The sequence below is a fragment of the Numida meleagris genome, chromosome 11, assembly GCF_002078875.1.
Source record: "Numida meleagris isolate 19003 breed g44 Domestic line chromosome 11, NumMel1.0, whole genome shotgun sequence".
Lineage (NCBI taxonomy): Eukaryota > Metazoa > Chordata > Aves > Galliformes > Numididae > Numida > Numida meleagris.
The window spans coordinates 1983862-2001115 of NC_034419.1; the positions used below are offsets into that span (position 1 = coordinate 1983862).

Below are 17254 nucleotides of genomic sequence, written 5' to 3' on the forward strand. Positions count from 1 at the left end.
GGTGGCGAGGACCTGCAGATAGGTGCTCTGAAGAAGGCAATTCTACCTAGTCACACAGTGCCAACTGTTTCCAGAAATGATTTGACTTCGTATTTAAATTACCATAATTCATGTGATATTAAAATGCCAGTTCCAGTCTGTCATCCCAGCAGAGAAACTACCTTTTCCTTAACCTGATCCAGCAAAGACTATGTGGAAGACTATTACCAAGGGCTTCCGTGGAGTTTTGTTCCTCTTCAACTCCCTTGATTATTTTTATTATTTCCACTGCTACTACTATTATTATGGTGACATTTGATCGTGGTGCTCTTTTTGCTTTAGGTGCTGTATTAGCATAACAATGGAACAGTTTCTGCTCTGGCATTTGCAGTTAGAAGTACCCACAGTCACCTTCTAGTTTCTGGATCTGATTATACTTTCTGCGTCAAAGATGAACTCTTCACAACCATTTAATTTTTATACTCTGACGCGTTCTTCTACACTACAGCCACAAAAAGTCTTTCTTAAATGTAATGATTTAACAGTACGAGATGCATTAAACCTTACTGGCAGCTCAAAGCAAGAAGTTATTTTTTGCCCAGTATAATGCTAGACAGCTGGACAGATGCACCGAAGTTTTTGGACATGTTACTGTAGCTCACAGGCAAAGAGAGCATTCGTTCGGTTGGTTGTTTTAATTTAGAAGTTTTTTGTTGATTTGGAATTCTTACAACCAATTTAGTATTCAAAAATACAAAAATCCAGGAAATCCGTTTTCATGCTTTTACTTTCTTACTTTTTTTCCCCAGCAGTTTATATTTTAACAAGGTAATTTTTTGAGCAATAAGAGATGACAGTGCAGTCTGGTTTATGGACTAAATCATGGCTCCCTTTAATGATTTCGGTAACAGGAGCACCAGAGCAGTTTGAGTGTCACTGAGTGATTTGCTCTTCCTTCTCCTCTTTACTTCCTTTGCATTTTGGCAGCTAAAAAACAGAGAAATTCAAACTATGTTCATGGTTAATTAAAAACATGCCACATTTCTACAAACCACATCAACCTTTAGAAACCTCTGTCTTCATTAATATTGAAAGTGTGTTTTGTATCAGACTTCCAAGAATACACACAAAATTTCTTCAATATTAGATATGTTGATTTATACACTTGAACCAATTTTACTGGAAAATCTGATATGAAACTTGACTGTGGAGCACTAGACTGCAGGGGAAATGAATGTGTATTCATAACCTTTGTAAAGGAAGAGAAGTACAATAATACTGTCCTGTCCCTGTATATGTGTGAAAAGAAAATGCATCATGTAATCATAGAGAAGCTTGATAAAACTGAGTTTAATGAACAAATAATCTTCCAATGTAATTATGTCTGAGTGATTGAAAGTCAGTTACCTATACCAGCAGAACCATCACAGCAGAGTAGTGGTGATCGTGCCATAAATTAGTTTCTCTGCATGGATATTCTGATTTTGGCAGAGGATATAGTATATTTGATATATTTGCTCACAGATAGTGTTTCCAGAGTGATTTATTTGATAAGAGAATGAACATCAGAAACTCCTGGGAAGAAGCAGCGTTACCTCCCCTGGGATGTTCATTTAGACTATGATAAGCAAATGGATAATTTAATTCTAGTCCTTCTGTTTCACTGCAAAATAAGAAAAGTGTTTCCATTTAACTGAGCTACAGAGAAATAAATTGCTCACACACAGAAGTAGGAAGCCTCCAGGGCATGAGAAGTAAAATGTTCTTCCAGTCCTCTTAGTGTTTGGAACTCATCTTCTACATGAGCAGCTGATTTGTAACCAGTCACTTCTTCCTCCAGGTGGAAGCTGAGTTGATCGATAAGCTGGACAGCCTGGTATCTGAAGGAAAAGGTGATGAGAACTACAGAGAACTCTTCAGCCTGCTGTAAGCTATGCCAGTTTCTGCTCACTGTGTGTTGTGTGGGGTCACTGAGGCAGTCAAGGCAGTCATCTGTGCTGCAGTAGCAGCTCCAGTGCTTATCTTCAGAGAATGTAGTAAAGGGCATTCTGGCAGGTTTTCATGACATGGCTCTCAGCAAAACAGAAATGTGTCATGCTAGCTCTCAGAAGAGGATAAAGACTAAATTCTTCTGTGTCTTTCTTCTGAAAAATCCAATATCAGGCTGCACAGGTAAGTTGTCATCATCCTCCTGTAAAAAATGGATTTGCTGGAGATGCCAGTGCCTGTCTTCTAACTTAGCAGTATGTGAAATCATGGCCTTAGGACTGGTTTGAGAAGGTCTAGCAAGTCAGCCTTGTTAGAGCAAGGGGTTTTCCTCTGCATTTTCCTTTGCTGCTTCCAGTTTTTGAAGGTCATGCTTTGAGTTCGCTCAACAGATGCACGCTGCTTCCTACAAAGTCCATCGTGACACTGTATTTCCACTCCCTTTCAAATGTGCAATACTCATAAGGATAAACTTAAGACTTAAAATCTGACTTACAACTTAGTTATCTTTGATTACTTGAGCTGTCTCTAAATTGTATTTCTAATGACCCTAGTTTATTTCAAAAGGACTTTGAGAGTCCAAAGCAGTTAACAGTAAGTCTTTCAATATTCCAGTGAGACAAAGAGATCGTTAGCAGAATTTAAGCCATATAATAATGCCAATAAGGTAGATACTATGCTGGGAGTCTGTTATAGAACAGGCAACCAGGATGAAGAGCTGGATGAAATCTTCTACAGGCAACTAGGAGAAGTCTTACCACCACTAGCCCTTGTTCTCATGGCGGGCTTCAGATTCCCAGGTGTTTGATAGAAGTACAGTAAAGCAGAGTGGAAACAGTTCAGGAGATCCCTGGAGTGTTATGAGAATAAATACATGAGGCACTCTAGTAGGGACCAGAAAAGCGGAGAAGTGCTTGCCATTATGGAAAGGAGCCTGCATCAGAAATAGTATGGCCAGCAGGACTAGGGAAGGGATTGCCCCTCGACAGTTGTGTTCAGTTTTGGGCCTCTCACTACAAGAAAGATACTGAGTTGCTGGAAGATATTCAAAGAGCTAGTGTAGGAACTAGAAGGCATGAGGAGCAGCTGAGGGATCTGAGGTTGTTTAGCCTGCAGAAAAGGAGGCTGAGGGGAGACCATGTCACTCTACAAATGTCTGAAAGGAAGTTGTAACAAGGTGGGCGTCGGTCTCTTTTCTCAGGTGACAAGTGGCAGAACACGAGGAGAACAGCCTCAAGTTGCACCAGGAGAGGTTTAGATTGGATTTTAGGGAGAATTTCTTCACATACAGGTTGGACAAGCACTGGAATGGGCTGCCTAGGGCAGTGGTGGACTCCCATACCCGGAGGTGCTTAAGACATGTGGATGTGGTGCTGGGAGATGTGGTTTGGTGGTGGGACTCAGCAGATCAGGTTGGTGGCAGGTCAAGGCCAGGGTCACCAACCTAGATAATTCTGTGATTCTATATTCAGGCAATTTTATGCATCCCCCAGTAGTATGCAGGCAGTTTGAGGCATAAAGCTTTGTATTGTGTTCACATTTACACGATCATTTATTGTCAGGATGGATAAGCCTGCCTATCCGTATGCTTTCCTTAGAAAGCAAGTAAATGTATTCACTTTTGGTTTGTGGGTATTCAGCCTTGGGAAGTCTGGCACTTCAAGTGTACAGAGAAAAAAGATATATTGTAGGAATAAAAAAGAAAATATCTTTGTTCTTTTATTCACCTGGCAAGGGGAATGTTCAACGTTTCATTTGCTCCTCCTGGAGGCACTTATAACCTGAAATGTTAAGAATTAGGGACTATAGTTTGATGTATTTTCAGATGATAGTGGTAGCATGTTGCCAAGAAATACAACCTTGAAGTTCAAGTCCAGCAACCTCTGAGTTTATATTTGTACTGTCTTTTCTAAGAATACTGTGAACTCTGAGGAAGCAATTCCAGAGAATGGAATTTTCTCACAAAATTAATAAATACAGCGTGAAATGAACAGTTGACACTGACTTCTGTGTCTCAGCTATTCTGCTGAAGTGGGAATCGGGTGCTTGAGGTGGAAATCATTCCAGTATTAAAGAGTTTGCCTCCTCTGAGGATGCACCCAACAGCTTCTCTTTCCCCGTAGCAGTATAGAAGTGGCAAGGTCTTTGACGAGAGATCTGTTTCAGGTTCAGGATACCAGCATGTGACTTTGCATTCCTTTCTCATTTTTTCATACATGATTTTCAGTGTTTTTACTCTGGCACTTTCTCCTTCTCCAGTCACCTCACTGCGGTTCTCCATGTATTGCCTAGCTTGCTAATCAGGAAAAGATTGCTTTCATGTATGTACAGTTTAAATAAATTGTCATGCAGGGTTGTTTGGTTGCTCATGAGAGATGAAAATTTATGTGAGAATGAGCAAAGAGGAATTTGCATCAGGTTTAGACTCCCAACTTCAGTGAGCTGTTAGCGAAGCTACAGGTAACAGTGCAGCAATCAGTTGTAGCTGTGGGCATTTTACACAGCATTGTGAGGATATTTTTCCTTTTCCTGTCAATTCTGTAATTTCCTTGTCTTTGCTTCATGCTGCCTGGAGTAGAACCCAGCTCTTTGGGCCTTATCCCAGGTAAGACGGTCATTCTGGGCATTGTTTCATGAGGGAGAAACCAAGTTGTCCGCGGCTGCCTGCACGCGCTGTGCTGGTTCTACAGAAGTCTCATCTGCTGTCTTCTCATCTCTGCACAGCTTGCTGGAGAAGATTGAGCAGGAGACGTGGCGGGAGACTGGAATCTCTTTTGTTACATCAGTTACTCGCCTCATGGAGCGCCTGCTTGACTATAGGTATCTGCCAGCATTGTAACATGTGCTGAGTGTGTGTATAAGAAGCTTGTGAAGAGGTAGTACCAAATTTATCATGTACACAGAACGTTTTCATTGCTTATCAAGCTGCATGCTGCCGTGATGGGAAGTGTAAGCATGTCTAACTCAGTGCTGCAAGACTCCGAGCAGAAAGCGCAGAGCCCTGACTCTTATTCTTGGCTGTTAAACAGCAAAGGTGAAGAAAGTTGTTCATGCTCACATGTGCATATGTATGTGTATATATATATATATATATATACAGGTGTATGTACATTATATATAAAATAGTGTATACACCATATTAGATACACACACATACACTCAGGGTTGTTTTTATGGAACAGTAAACAATTAGAAGATCTGAAGAACTGACCCATATATTTCTATCTGTAGCCTGCTGACGAGTTCAGATATTTATTTGGTTCTTCTGCTGCTCACTAGAGGTGAAAACCTGTGACGAGGTGTGGGCATTCTGCAATCACAAATCCTCTGCTGTGCTTTCGAGTTCATTCTTTTTGTTCTCCTTACCGGTTTGATCTGATCTCCTGTTTCTTTTCCTGACAACAGCTGCTGTAAAACTAAGCAAGACCAGATATCTGAGACACGTTAAAAGAGAACGCAAGGGAGCTGAGTTTCTTTTTGGTGCAACTATCAATGCAACTTTGATGCGCAGATACTCATTCTCACACTTAATTCAGGAACAGATAACAGTTTTTGAATTTATTTTCAATAAGCAGCAGAATATTCCAGTCCCAGAGCATAACAAAATAGGGAACTGCATCATTATTTGGGAATACTCAGACCAAATGTGTGATAACTGTTGGGACAGTTCTGTGAGTCCCATACAGAGCTACGGAGTGGAGAGCTGTGCTGATCAGTTTCGACATCCTGTGGAGTCCAGCTGCCAAGTAGCTGACAGCATAGATCTCAGCAAAGTTTTCTGTGTTGTTGCTTTGAAAGTTTTGTCTCATTTTTTTTCAAAAGGAAATGTTGCAGGTGCGTGTTGTAACATTGCTCTGCTTTTTTAGGGACTGTATGAAAGGGGATGAAACAGAAAACAAGAAAATCGGTTGCACTGTTAACCTTATGGTAAAGATGTTTCCTTTTTCTCTTTGTGACACTGTGCAATGTAACTGACGCTGGGGTGGGGAAGGTTGGGTGGGAATCCATCAGGCAAGTGTAGGTGCGGGACCCACGCGCAGGTGCCGCGAAATGGCGGCGCTTGGAGGACCTCGTGGGGGCTGTGGTCAGCTCGGCCTGAGGCTGGGCACTGTGGGTTGCGTCTCCCACGCCTTGTCCAGCTGCGTTCTGAGGATCTTTGTGGCACAGGTCCCACAGACTCTCTTGCCTTTTCTTTCTGTGTTTGACCGCCCTCTCTTTGAAGAATAATTGTATATATATACAGAATAATTGGTGGGTTAAATCTGCGTGAGTGCAAAAAGAATGAGTCCTTTCCTTTCACATGAATTATGTATTCTCTCTTCAGTACCTTTATACAGAGACACATCTGATTGCTCTGAGTGAAGGGACATTCTCAGTGAGAGTAACTGCTCTCTTTCTCTTACAGAATTTCTATAAATCGGAAATTAACAAGGAAGAGATGTACATCCGCTACATCCACAAGCTGTGTGACATGCACTTACAGGCTGAGAACTACACAGGTTAGTCAGGCAGCACACAGGGGCTGCTTGGAGTCCTACTGAAAGGTTTTGATTCTTGTAATCTTATAGCTGTTATCAAATTTATTTGGGAAAATTTTGTTATAATCAGTTATTCAGAAAGATGAGAAGCTGAGGTCCACCTCATTCCGTCAAGCAACTGTTAGTTTGCACCCTGAATTTTACATTAATGTGTTCTACAAGGAAGATTGATTGAAAAATCACAGCAGTGGAAAATTAGAGGGAGATGAAAATCATGAACCCACTGTTATATGACCATTCTTCAGATTTCCTTGTGTATTTAGGGAGCACTTCAAAAGTCTGCTGAGTCTAATTCTGTGTTGTCCAAGCTCTGTTTACAACTGCAGGCCCCATCTCAAGTGTTACACAGCTCGGTTCAGATGTGTGTTACTCATCTGAGCATCTGACTGTGCATTTATATCGGGTAGCTAGGTGAAAGAAACTCGACAAATTTGTACCTAGAAGTCAGGTTCATCAGAAAGAGCTACGTGCTGTTATTTTAAGCTATTGAATAATGTAATGTTAATCTAATGCTTCAGATTTTTTTTCTCAAATTATAGATCAGAGCCTCCAACATGTTTTAGATGCAGCTTGTGATCTTTCAACTTATTAGAGATTTGTTGTCATTGATTCGGTGTTCAATGGTTGCATTTCCAACAGAGGCTGCATTTACTTTGCTTCTGTACTGTGAGTTGCTTCAGTGGGAGGACAGACCTCTGAGAGAGTTCCTGCATTACCCATCTCAGTCAGAGTGGCAACGTAAGGAAGGTCTGTGCCGTAAGATTATCCATTACTTCAACAAAGGGAAGGTATGCCAACTTCTTCTGTCTTCCAGCAGCTTCCTTCCCTTTTCCTGACTTAGAGCTTGCAAGGCTATCATCTCAGTTCAGTAGTCCGGAAGTAAATTTGTACCAAAAGGTTTAGTAACTTGACAAACTGCTTCTTGGCTCTTTAGAGCAAAAAACAGATGAGAAAGTGGATGTGGATATTTCATTATGCATAACATTTGGAACTAGTTCAGGTGGGCCACTAGGGACGGTTTTATCTCTGTAAAGCAAAGTTCAGATCACTTGACATGGCAGAGAGATTGATGAATGCCAGTTCCTTAATTTAAAAAAAAAAAAGCATAGTGTGTGCAAACTGTTGTGTTAGGACACAGTTCTCACCTAAGGACTGATTCTGTTTCTGACCTCCGGAAGTAAGTGTCCTGTAGGTAGAAGTAACTGCAGGAGATCCATATTAAAAGAATTAAAGCCTTTTCAGCATCACTGTGATTTTAAAGTGGCTTTCACTTAATGTGCAGTTCCATCCATTGCATGAGAAAAGAGTGAGTACATTTCAGTTGCTTATATTTGGTATGCTTTTCCTGCCATGAGTAACTTCAAATCACTGCAGACACAGGTGCTTCTATCACAGTGTAGTATTTCAGAGGGGAATATCAGAAGCAAGATCATCTGTCAGAATATTGTCAAAGTTTTATTTTTTCCAGAAAAAAAAAACCATCCAGCTTATATTACTGGAAGATAACATCTGTATGTGCACCTCGGGGTTGGTTTTTCCTATGATGACAGTGACAGCAGCATTAAACAGAAATGGGATTTCGTTCATGTGGGGTTGACATTCCAGTTTGCTTCTGGCAGAGCAAGCACTGCAGATTGGTGGAGAAGTCAGATTCCTGTTTGTGAGGGGGAGTGGCCTATTTCTGAGGACGTGTTTCATTGTCTAGAGGTCTGTTTTGGCTCGGAAATTGATCTTCTCTAATAATGCTGCATTTGATTCTCTGTTTAGTTTCAGAAAATTGCAGAGCTTTTTAGACTGCACTTAGAAAAATTAAATTATTACCTTATGTAAATATGGCAGTATTGTGCCACCTGATTTAGCCAAGCATAATAAAGAGGCTGTGTAGAAATTGAGCCTGTATTTTTGACAAACAGGCCATCCATGCAAGCATTAAAGGTGAGTGCAAACGTGATGGATCTAATTTTGCTATAAATCTCCTAGCGGATTGGAGTGTTAATTTCTTGGGTTTTTTTTTTCCTGCTGGGTGTTTCTGGAGTTACTTGGCTGTGCTTTGATCCTCCTTTATTTTAAATGGTAGCTGAATGACTAACTAATCCACTTAGGCAGTGTGTATGTCGCTTGGTCTCTGAAGGATGGAGAGAAGCCAGATGTGCTGCGGTGTAACGGGGAACAGCTCAGGGAGCGGGAGAAGCTCGCTTGCTTAACTTGTGCCTGGCAGGTTGTATTCTGCACTCCTCGAGGAGGATGGAGGACCTCCCTGGGTCCTGAAGAATGGAATGTGTTGCTCTTTGTCCTACTGTTGCGTATCTAGACAGTTTCTTATGCTGCTTCTGGTATCTTCCATTAAGTAAGGGGGTCAGAGCAGCATGGAGAAGGTGTAAAAATTCTGTGCTTGTTCATGGGAAGATCTCACAGCAGCGAGGGAGAAAAGCAGAGGGCACAAGGCGTGCGAGACAGGAGTGCGTGCAGGCGGAGCACAGCGAGCGGAGGCATGGCCGGGACAGCTGGGCAGCTCTCCTCAGTGTTGCTGGGAGCAGCCCTGTGCAGGGGAGTGATAAGATGCTCCAAGACCCTTTTACCCTTCCCTCTGCATGCTCCTTCCTGCTGCCTTCTTGCTGTGCTTCTCATTGGTTGGTGACTCAGCGGGGACATGTGGAGGTGCGTAATTTTAAATGTAGGGTTTTTTTTGATTCACAGATGTCAGCAGTGATTTTGTCTGTTAAGAATCAAGGTTTTCTAGTGAAGGAAATTGAATGGGACAATTTGAACCTGACTGATCGTTTCTCTGGACAGCAACAGCTTGAGAACTTCACAGCTCTTTTCTGCCCAGCTCGGTGCTAGCTTTTATTGAATTCTGACCAGATCCCTTCCCAGCACCACCGTGTTCAGCCGAGTGCTGTGAGAGACCCAATGCTGCACTTCCAGAGCAGTTCATTTTTAGGTCATGCGCTCTGTTCCACACATTTGAACTAATTTCTCTTGTGCACACTAATTTGAATCACACTTCCAAAAGAAATCTGCGCTCTGGGATGTGAGTAAATAAAGGCTGCCATTCATAAATGTTTTTTTTTATTGTCTCTCTCTGTGCCTCTTGTGTGCAGTCAGCAGCACAAATGAGAGTTGCTGGTGTCACAGGAGAAGGCGGCAATAAAACTCTCATGAACCTTCTTCATGAGTGAAGGATGCAATATACAGCATACAACCAGATCAGCCAGCAAAAGAGAAGGCACTAATGAATGAAAGTAACAGTGGAGACATTAGGAAATTATTTGGGAGGGGAAGGATAATGCTTTAGAGGAAAGTGGCACTTGTGCAGCACATGGAACTACATATTCAATTTCTGCAGTATGAAGACAGTAGTCATTAACATCGCCAGATTTAAAAAGGAGAACCCCAGTGAGACAGATGTCCGTTTATTCTGCTGTACTTTCAAATATCTGTAACTCTCTTTCCTCTCTAACAAGTTATCTGTATACTGTGTTTCTTCCACTTATGCATTGCATCGTTATCAACAGAATATTCAGCTGGCAAGTCAGAATTTCTCTGTGTTGAAATCTGAAAGAAAGAGAGAGAGCCTGAGCTAGGATGACAGGAACAGTATTAGAGTACATGCGAAAGAGCTGGTATAAATACAAGTGAGATGTGGTTACATATTGTTGATTTAATTCACATCAGAAAAGGAACAAGAAAAGATTGCGTCTTTAGGATCACCTGAAGGGAAGACAGCCAGCTTTCTGCTTCTATCCAGAAGACAGATTAGAGAATCGTGTAGGCTTTAGCGGCAGCATCCCATCTGGGAGTGAGACCGCTTCTATGCGGTGTAACAAAGGCCATTTATTCCTGGCCAGGTGTCGTTGGAGAGATTTGTCTTTTCTGTTCTTTTGGGTAAATACAGATCACCTGAAGACTGGAAGTCTGTGTACTGACACTGTAACTGTGCTGAAACGCACTGACGTGCAGTGTGCGGGGGTAGCTGTGTCTGCAGACGCAGGCACTGATCTGGCTCATGCTGCTGGTCGCAGTTCAGTGTATCCGTTTGTACATCGTGAGCTCTGACAGCCACAGTGAAAATGCTGTTAATTTGAGATCACACAACCCCAAGTTATATTCTAAGCAGTCAGTGAGCTGGTCTTTCAGATCATTTCCTAATTCCAAAGATATTCTGAAGGAATCTTTTACTTTGCAAGTTCATATGCAAACTTTTGTAAGTTACAGAAGCTAAAGAGATGGGAACTTTTTTTTTTCCTTTTTGCTTTTTCCAATTATCCTTTCTTTTGATATAGAAGTTCTTAGGCTCACTGTGTTTTTGCTCTCTGGAGGACAAAAAAACCATCACCACTATTAAAAGAACAGAAGCTGAGTGTGTGTGCATAAAGGGACGCGCTGCAAAGCGCCCACTGTGCTAGATCAGATGGTGCAGAGATTCTCTTTTTGAAGTGAAGGAAAGCTACGTATTCCCATATGAAGCACTATTATTTTGCATCATTACTGTTAATTTCCATGACCAATAATTTACAGTATTATTCTTTGTGAAACTGATGATGATAGTCTCACACATTAATTTTGTTTTCACTGCAACTCAGTCTCAGTTAAAAAGAAAAGAGGCAAGTTAGCCCAGTACTGCATAAAAATAATCTAATAAAGGTTCAGCTGAGACCTGGGGGTTCCACATCCTTTACATAAAGGTGGTGAGAAGCAGCCCCCAGGGGGTTCCAATCTGTGCAGGTAAAAGGTGCTAGAAGAGGGGATTTCAGTTCAAGGGTAGAAAATGAGCACTCTGAAAAGCTAACGGGTGACAAGGGAGCATCTCTCCCTGTGTGTGCGTGCCCAAACTCAGCCTCTTTCCTCCTTACCCCAGTGACCAGTGGCTGTGGTGTGCCAGAAAAGACTCGCTGCACGCAGAGTGTAGATCTAAAAAGTGAGTTTTGCTTTCAGTTCTGGATATGGATACTGAGTGCAACAATGCATGTCAGTTCTGAGGATGCTTTGTCGCTGTATTGGAGAGTTTCCCATTGCTTGAGGATTCTGTGTTCTCAGAAGGAAGTAGCAGCCCCAGGAGGGGCCCCAGCTGTTGGGAGTCTTTACTTCAGGGTGTGCAGCAAGCAGGGATGTTGGGTGGGTGGGGAATTTAACAGTAAGAAAATGTTAGCTGTTTTTCTCCAGAGAAGTTCCCAGTCTGCTGAGTGAACTATTAGCAAGAGTATGTGTGTAATTTCAGTGGGATATGTGCCTCCATTACCATCTTGAAGAGAGAATCAGTCTGATATTTATGGAAAATGTTTCATCACATTGCATTTTCACATTTAAACCCTGGTGTTTCATACCTAATGAATTGCCTAAAACAAGCTCCTGTATTCCTCTCAGCTGGTTGTTAGTTGATGCTACGACACCGGTCGCTGTGAGTGTGATTTGCTTTGGTTTTGCAGAGCTGGGAGTTTGGAATCCCACTGTGCAGGGAGCTGGCCATGCAGTACGAAAGTCTCTATGACTACCAGAGCCTCAGCTGGATTCGGGTACGTGGCAGCAGTTCCTTTCCTTGCACGCTCTCATCCACTGGGGAATTCTGATCACCTCTCAGAAAATTCTCAATTTAAAAAGCAAACCAACCAACTCAGCACCACAACTGACTCCTTCGCCACCGATTCATGTCAGTGGCGTTGTAGGCCCACTGGAGTCATTCTTAGGTCTCTCAGCAGTAAACATGGACAGCACATGCAGGGCATCTTGGCTTGCTACTGCAATTGCCCGTTTGCATATATTTTTGCACAAAACATCATTTTTTCTTCCTTTTTTTTTTTTAATGTACTGATATTTCATTTTAATTCCAAAAATATGCAGGAGCCGTGTGCCTCAGCTGACTTAAGAGGAGGGAAAGGGAAAAACAGAACAGAAAAGGCAAACACTTGTGGCATTCTTGCTGGTTTTCAAATATGTGATGCCCTGGTAAAACCAAATGTGATGCAGTTAGGGCAGATCTGCAGCGTTGTTGCTGTAATCAGAAAAAGTCAAAGTTTTGCTATGTTTTACCTTTGCAAAGTTTTACCTTTATGAATTTGCAGAGACATCAAAAATAGGGCAGTGTGAACGTTCCTCCTGGTGCACAGGAAACAGTTACGTTGGTAAAGTGATTACAAATGATGAGCAGGTTGGCCTATTAACAAAGCTTAGTCAAGTAGTGCACCAAGGCTTTGCTGAAACATCAGTGAATTAGCTATTCTTTTTGCCTCTTTGTTAATTGGGTTTAATCAGCAGGCAGGTCATAGTATCTCAGCTCAGCAGTGGAACCTGTTCCACTCATCATTTTGTTCACCTGTCTGTGATCTGTTTTCTGTTCATGTCCCCTAAATCTGTGTTGACCTGAACTGACTTGAATTTCTCCCCACTGCACGAGTTTTTCCTTTTCCTGTTCACCTCACTTAGCACGTTCCCGCAGTGACTTCGGGACTTTCTCCCTATTACAAAAGGAGGTAACGTGTGAGGAACCAAGAACAAAGCCTTGGTGCAGTGCTCTGAGTCAAAGCTGCTGTGAGGGTTCCCTGCAGTGGAAGCAATGACATCAAACTGGTGCTTCTCTGTTGAAAGCTATCTTCTTTGATATAATGAAATCCTTGTGAGCGTTTCAGAGACTCGGTTTGGCAAGGCATTTTGAAATCCCCCTCCTGATGCAATGCCAGCACAGTGCCGCAAAAATAATAATTGGAACTGAAGAAAAGTCCTTCTTCCAAACTCCTTTTTTCTTCCACGTTAAACTTAACTGGTATGCAGAGCTGCAGACGATTTAATTACGTTTTGTCCTTTTTCATGCTCCTCAACTCAATTAAGGCAAACCCAGTTGAATTGGTACCATTTTTCAAACAGCAGCGTAGATTCTGAGCTGTGGGGAGCGGAGCGTTCGGTCAGAGCAGGATGCTGGAACACAGACCATAATCTCGGCTTGGCCCTTAGTTCTGCAATGCACAGAAAATTACATGCAAGACTTGTTTCATTTAAAATGAGATGCAACGGAAAAAAAATCCTATGTCATCTCCCAGAATGTGAAATGAGCCCGGTGATATTATGGTCTGCTCCACCACGTGGGCCGTTAATTGTTTTAATTGTTAATTGTTAATTGTTTAATTGTTAAAAGAATATCACTCTTCTCATTAAAAGAAAACGTGTGTATGCAGAAGAGTAATGTGATATTTTAATCCAGCTTGGGATTCTCAAATTTGAAGTGCAGTTTTAAGAGTCTGATGGCAGCTGTCATTTTCCTCCACAGAAAATGGAAGCTACCTATTACGATAACATTATGGAACAGCAGCGCCTGGAACCCGAGTTCTTCAGAGTTGGTTTTTATGGTCGAAAATTCCCCTTCTTCCTGCGGGTAAGTCAGAGTTACACAAAGCTGACAGGAGGACCAGGCTCCGAGTCGCTGTCACGGCTCTGAATTTTGGTTGTGCAGATACGACATCTGCTGTTGGTTTTATTTTTTACACTTGCACAAGCAGAAGCAGCTTTCTGACCGAACTGAAGGGCGTTGTTTGTTGGGAATATTCTTAGGAACACAGATCAAAAATTTGACTGATGCCTACGTGTATTTTTGGCAATCTGAGATCAGCAAAATTTACCTCTGTTATTAAGCAAAGTGCTCTGTTGCGGTGATGGTGGGTCGTTATTTCAACTGATTTTCATCATCTCAAATTATCATGCTTTTAAAAAAACCTCACATGGCAGAATGATTCTAGTACCAGACCAGTGACACTCTTCTGCTCTCTGCAAGCAAAAATTTTCCTATATTAAGCAAAAAGCCCATCAGCTTCTCTGTACATGTCCTCATCTGCTGCTGCACGCAGCGTCAGCGGGCGCTGAGATCGACTGAAAAAGTGAAAACGTTTTCTCTTCTTAATGAGGAATAAAACTTAAACGGACATTTGTTCGTACAGCTTCTTGTTGCTGGTTCGGAGTAAGGAGGGAATATAATCTGACAACTTCTGGAAAAGCTGCCTGAAAATTGATGGCAGATGCCATCTAGCCTGACAGGACAAGCTAACCTGAAGCTGGAGCGGCATGTTTTTGTGTTCTCTTTAAAGATAGGGCTTGACAAGAGATGACACCACTCTTGAGTAATACAGTAATAAGTTATAAAAAGCGAGACTGTTTGCCATGTTTGTTTCGTAAGGTATGCATTCTGAAAATTGCATTCTTAAACTTCCCTCTGCTGTGTTTTAGCTGAGATTAAAATATCGGTGTTTAATTACGTTATTGTAATGGAGGCTAGCTGGAACTAATCGAGGTGGAATATCAGTAGATAAAGGGTGACATTATTGTACTGAAAGTTGAAGCCGGACAGTGCCATAACACGGGGGCCTGAATCGGCATTTCAGATAAGCACGCGAAGGAATGCGAGGTGTTGCAGCAGGAAGCCTCCCGTCTTCTGAAGACCTACCGAGAAAAGACGATTTCTTTTTTACTATCTAACAACAGATGTTGCAGAAAATAAGTGACAACAAAGTCATTATGTCGCATAAGTGTTCCTATGTTTGAGGTACTGTCAGTGAATCCTCGTGTGTCTTGCTGCGTTCTGTATCCTACAGTTCTGTCGTGGACCCTGATTGGCCTTACACTGCTCCGCTGCAAAATGGCGTGTCAGTAGGGATACTTGGCTGGAGATGTTAACTGCAAACATAAGCATACACAGTTATAATCCTTGTTCGTTCTGCAATTATATTTAGTAGCAGTACTTCTGATAGCAGATACTAACGTAGCAATCTCATTAGAATGCACCCTCCTCCTTTCTCTCCCTAATGATCCATACAGCGCGCACGTTGCGAAGCACAGACTAAGCCCATTAGCAGTAGCATCTGCATGGATCACACTGTCAAGAGTTCTGTAGTATCTGTTCTAGAGAAGAAAAAGATTTGCATGGATTTTCAAATGGACACAAGAGCGATTTAAAGCGATGAAATAACTTCATGCACCGCTCTTTTATTTTTCTAGTGTTGTATAGTTTAGGAGAGAAAATAGCCACTTTCTTCTACAGCTGTGATTTTGCAGACCCTTTGTCTAGAAAAGTCATTGTTTATGTGGCTGTGAAATCTGCGTCTCTTTCCAGCCTTACTACAGAAGTAAATTAAAGCTGCTCATGTCTTCTCCTACCAGAAGTTCAAGTGAGGACTAACAAGCCGTGTGCTGAGATCTTGTGTTGGCTTCTGTGTGGAGAGTCACTAAACACAGCCTTGATGTGTTTTCAGGACATTGTTTTTAGAATCACAATATCTTTATTTATAGGCTTTGCAGTTTTCTCAATTGCTGCCATCAAAAATTAAAACAGAACGCAGTAAGTGCCATATAGACATTCACCTTCAAATATCACTCCAAATTTAATAACAGCTGCCAGGCTGGGGCATTATAGACTGAACTGTGGTTTCATCACTGCTTTCACCATGTGATCTCTTCTCTAAAGATGAAGCGTAAACCCAGACACTGCACTCCTTAGCTAAATTTTATGAACAGGTTTTGCCAATTTCTCTTTCATTTTGCTATTAGCAAAAAATCACGGCATATGCTGCAGCTGTTTAAATGCAAGACATAGAATGGGGGCAACTTTCTTGTTTGCTGTTTCCCTTTGTTGGTTGTTTTATGGTGGAGAAAAATCTCCCTGTACTTCCAGCTATTGGAATGTGTCGAAGAGTTAAAACTCCCAGAATTAGAGATTTGTCTGCTTTGATCAGTCTCGCATCAGGCAACGTTCTCACCAGTCAGAGTTGTATTTTGTGGTAACATAGTTAAGACACTGAGGACTATAGAGATGCTGTCTCCTGCTTCAGAGTCCATGGTGGTTCAGAAGCATCCAGGAACTCTAAGCAAGTGGTTTAATGCCTCAAGAGGTATATTTTAAATGCAAACTTTCCATCACTGGCAGAAGGGAAATTCTGTCCATCAAGAGGAAAGTGCTTTTAGAGCTGAAGTGGAATGTGCTAAGCGGCCACTCAGAATTCTCAGTGAGGCTTTTCCATGTTATTCCACTGTAGACAGCAGTGTTCCAGCAGATGCTCAGCATGATCAGAGCTGGATCATAGGGGTGTGACAGTGCAGCAGTGACTAAACAATGATGCTTGTGAAGCTTGATAGCACACCTTTCTAAAGATAGCTGGTAAACTGGTAAATATTTCTCTCCCTCTGTTCTGTGAAATAATTTTACCCATCTCATGGAGATCGCATTTGATGGCAGCTTTCCCAGCGTAGGATAACATAGTTGGTGACCCGGTCTTGAGTTTTGCTTGATGTGCTTCAATACAGTCTGATTAATTAATTTCTGAAAAGCAGATCAGACAGAACGATAGGACTGAATGCCACACGTTCAGGGAGCAAAGGTATCTTTCTGTTGAGGGAGCAGTAGAATGGTCTACTTATTCATCAGTTGATGAAATACGCTGTAATGAAAAAGAAAGAAAGAAGGTATACCAGCTACGTGATCTGCACGTTTTACTCTCATGTCAGCACATTGACTTTGTCACTTACATCGCTTTTTGAAGCAGTAAGATTTAAAGTGAGATAAAAGCCAATTGCATTTAACTTAACTTTAAAGGAGATTCATTTGTGCTTGTCCTTCTTGCAGAACAAGGAATACGTATGTCGGGGCCACGACTATGAGAGGCTGGAAGCCTTCCAGCAGAGGATGCTGAGCGAGTTTCCACAAGCCATTGCAATGCAGCATCCAAACCACCCCGATGACTCTATCTTACAGTGCGATGCCCAGTGTATCCTTCAGT

The 17254-nt window shown here is 41.9% G+C and overlaps 1 protein-coding gene across 9 annotated transcripts in view; it reads left to right on the forward strand.

The window, feature by feature from the left end:
* DOCK3 (dedicator of cytokinesis 3) overlaps positions 1–17254 on the forward strand; it is a 209663-nt gene that overhangs the window by 168476 nt on the left and 23933 nt on the right. For all 9 annotated transcript variants that reach the window (XM_021409194.1, XM_021409197.1, XM_021409195.1 and 6 more), the window contains 8 exons: positions 1820–1905; positions 4690–4785; positions 5832–5892; positions 6371–6464; positions 7143–7291; positions 11930–12016; positions 13762–13866; positions 17101–17242. In XM_021409194.1, coding sequence (XP_021264869.1) covers positions 1820–1905; positions 4690–4785; positions 5832–5892; positions 6371–6464; positions 7143–7291; positions 11930–12016; positions 13762–13866; positions 17101–17242 — 820 coding nt within the window. The remainder of the gene's footprint in view (positions 1–1819; positions 1906–4689; positions 4786–5831; positions 5893–6370; positions 6465–7142; positions 7292–11929; positions 12017–13761; positions 13867–17100; positions 17243–17254) is intronic.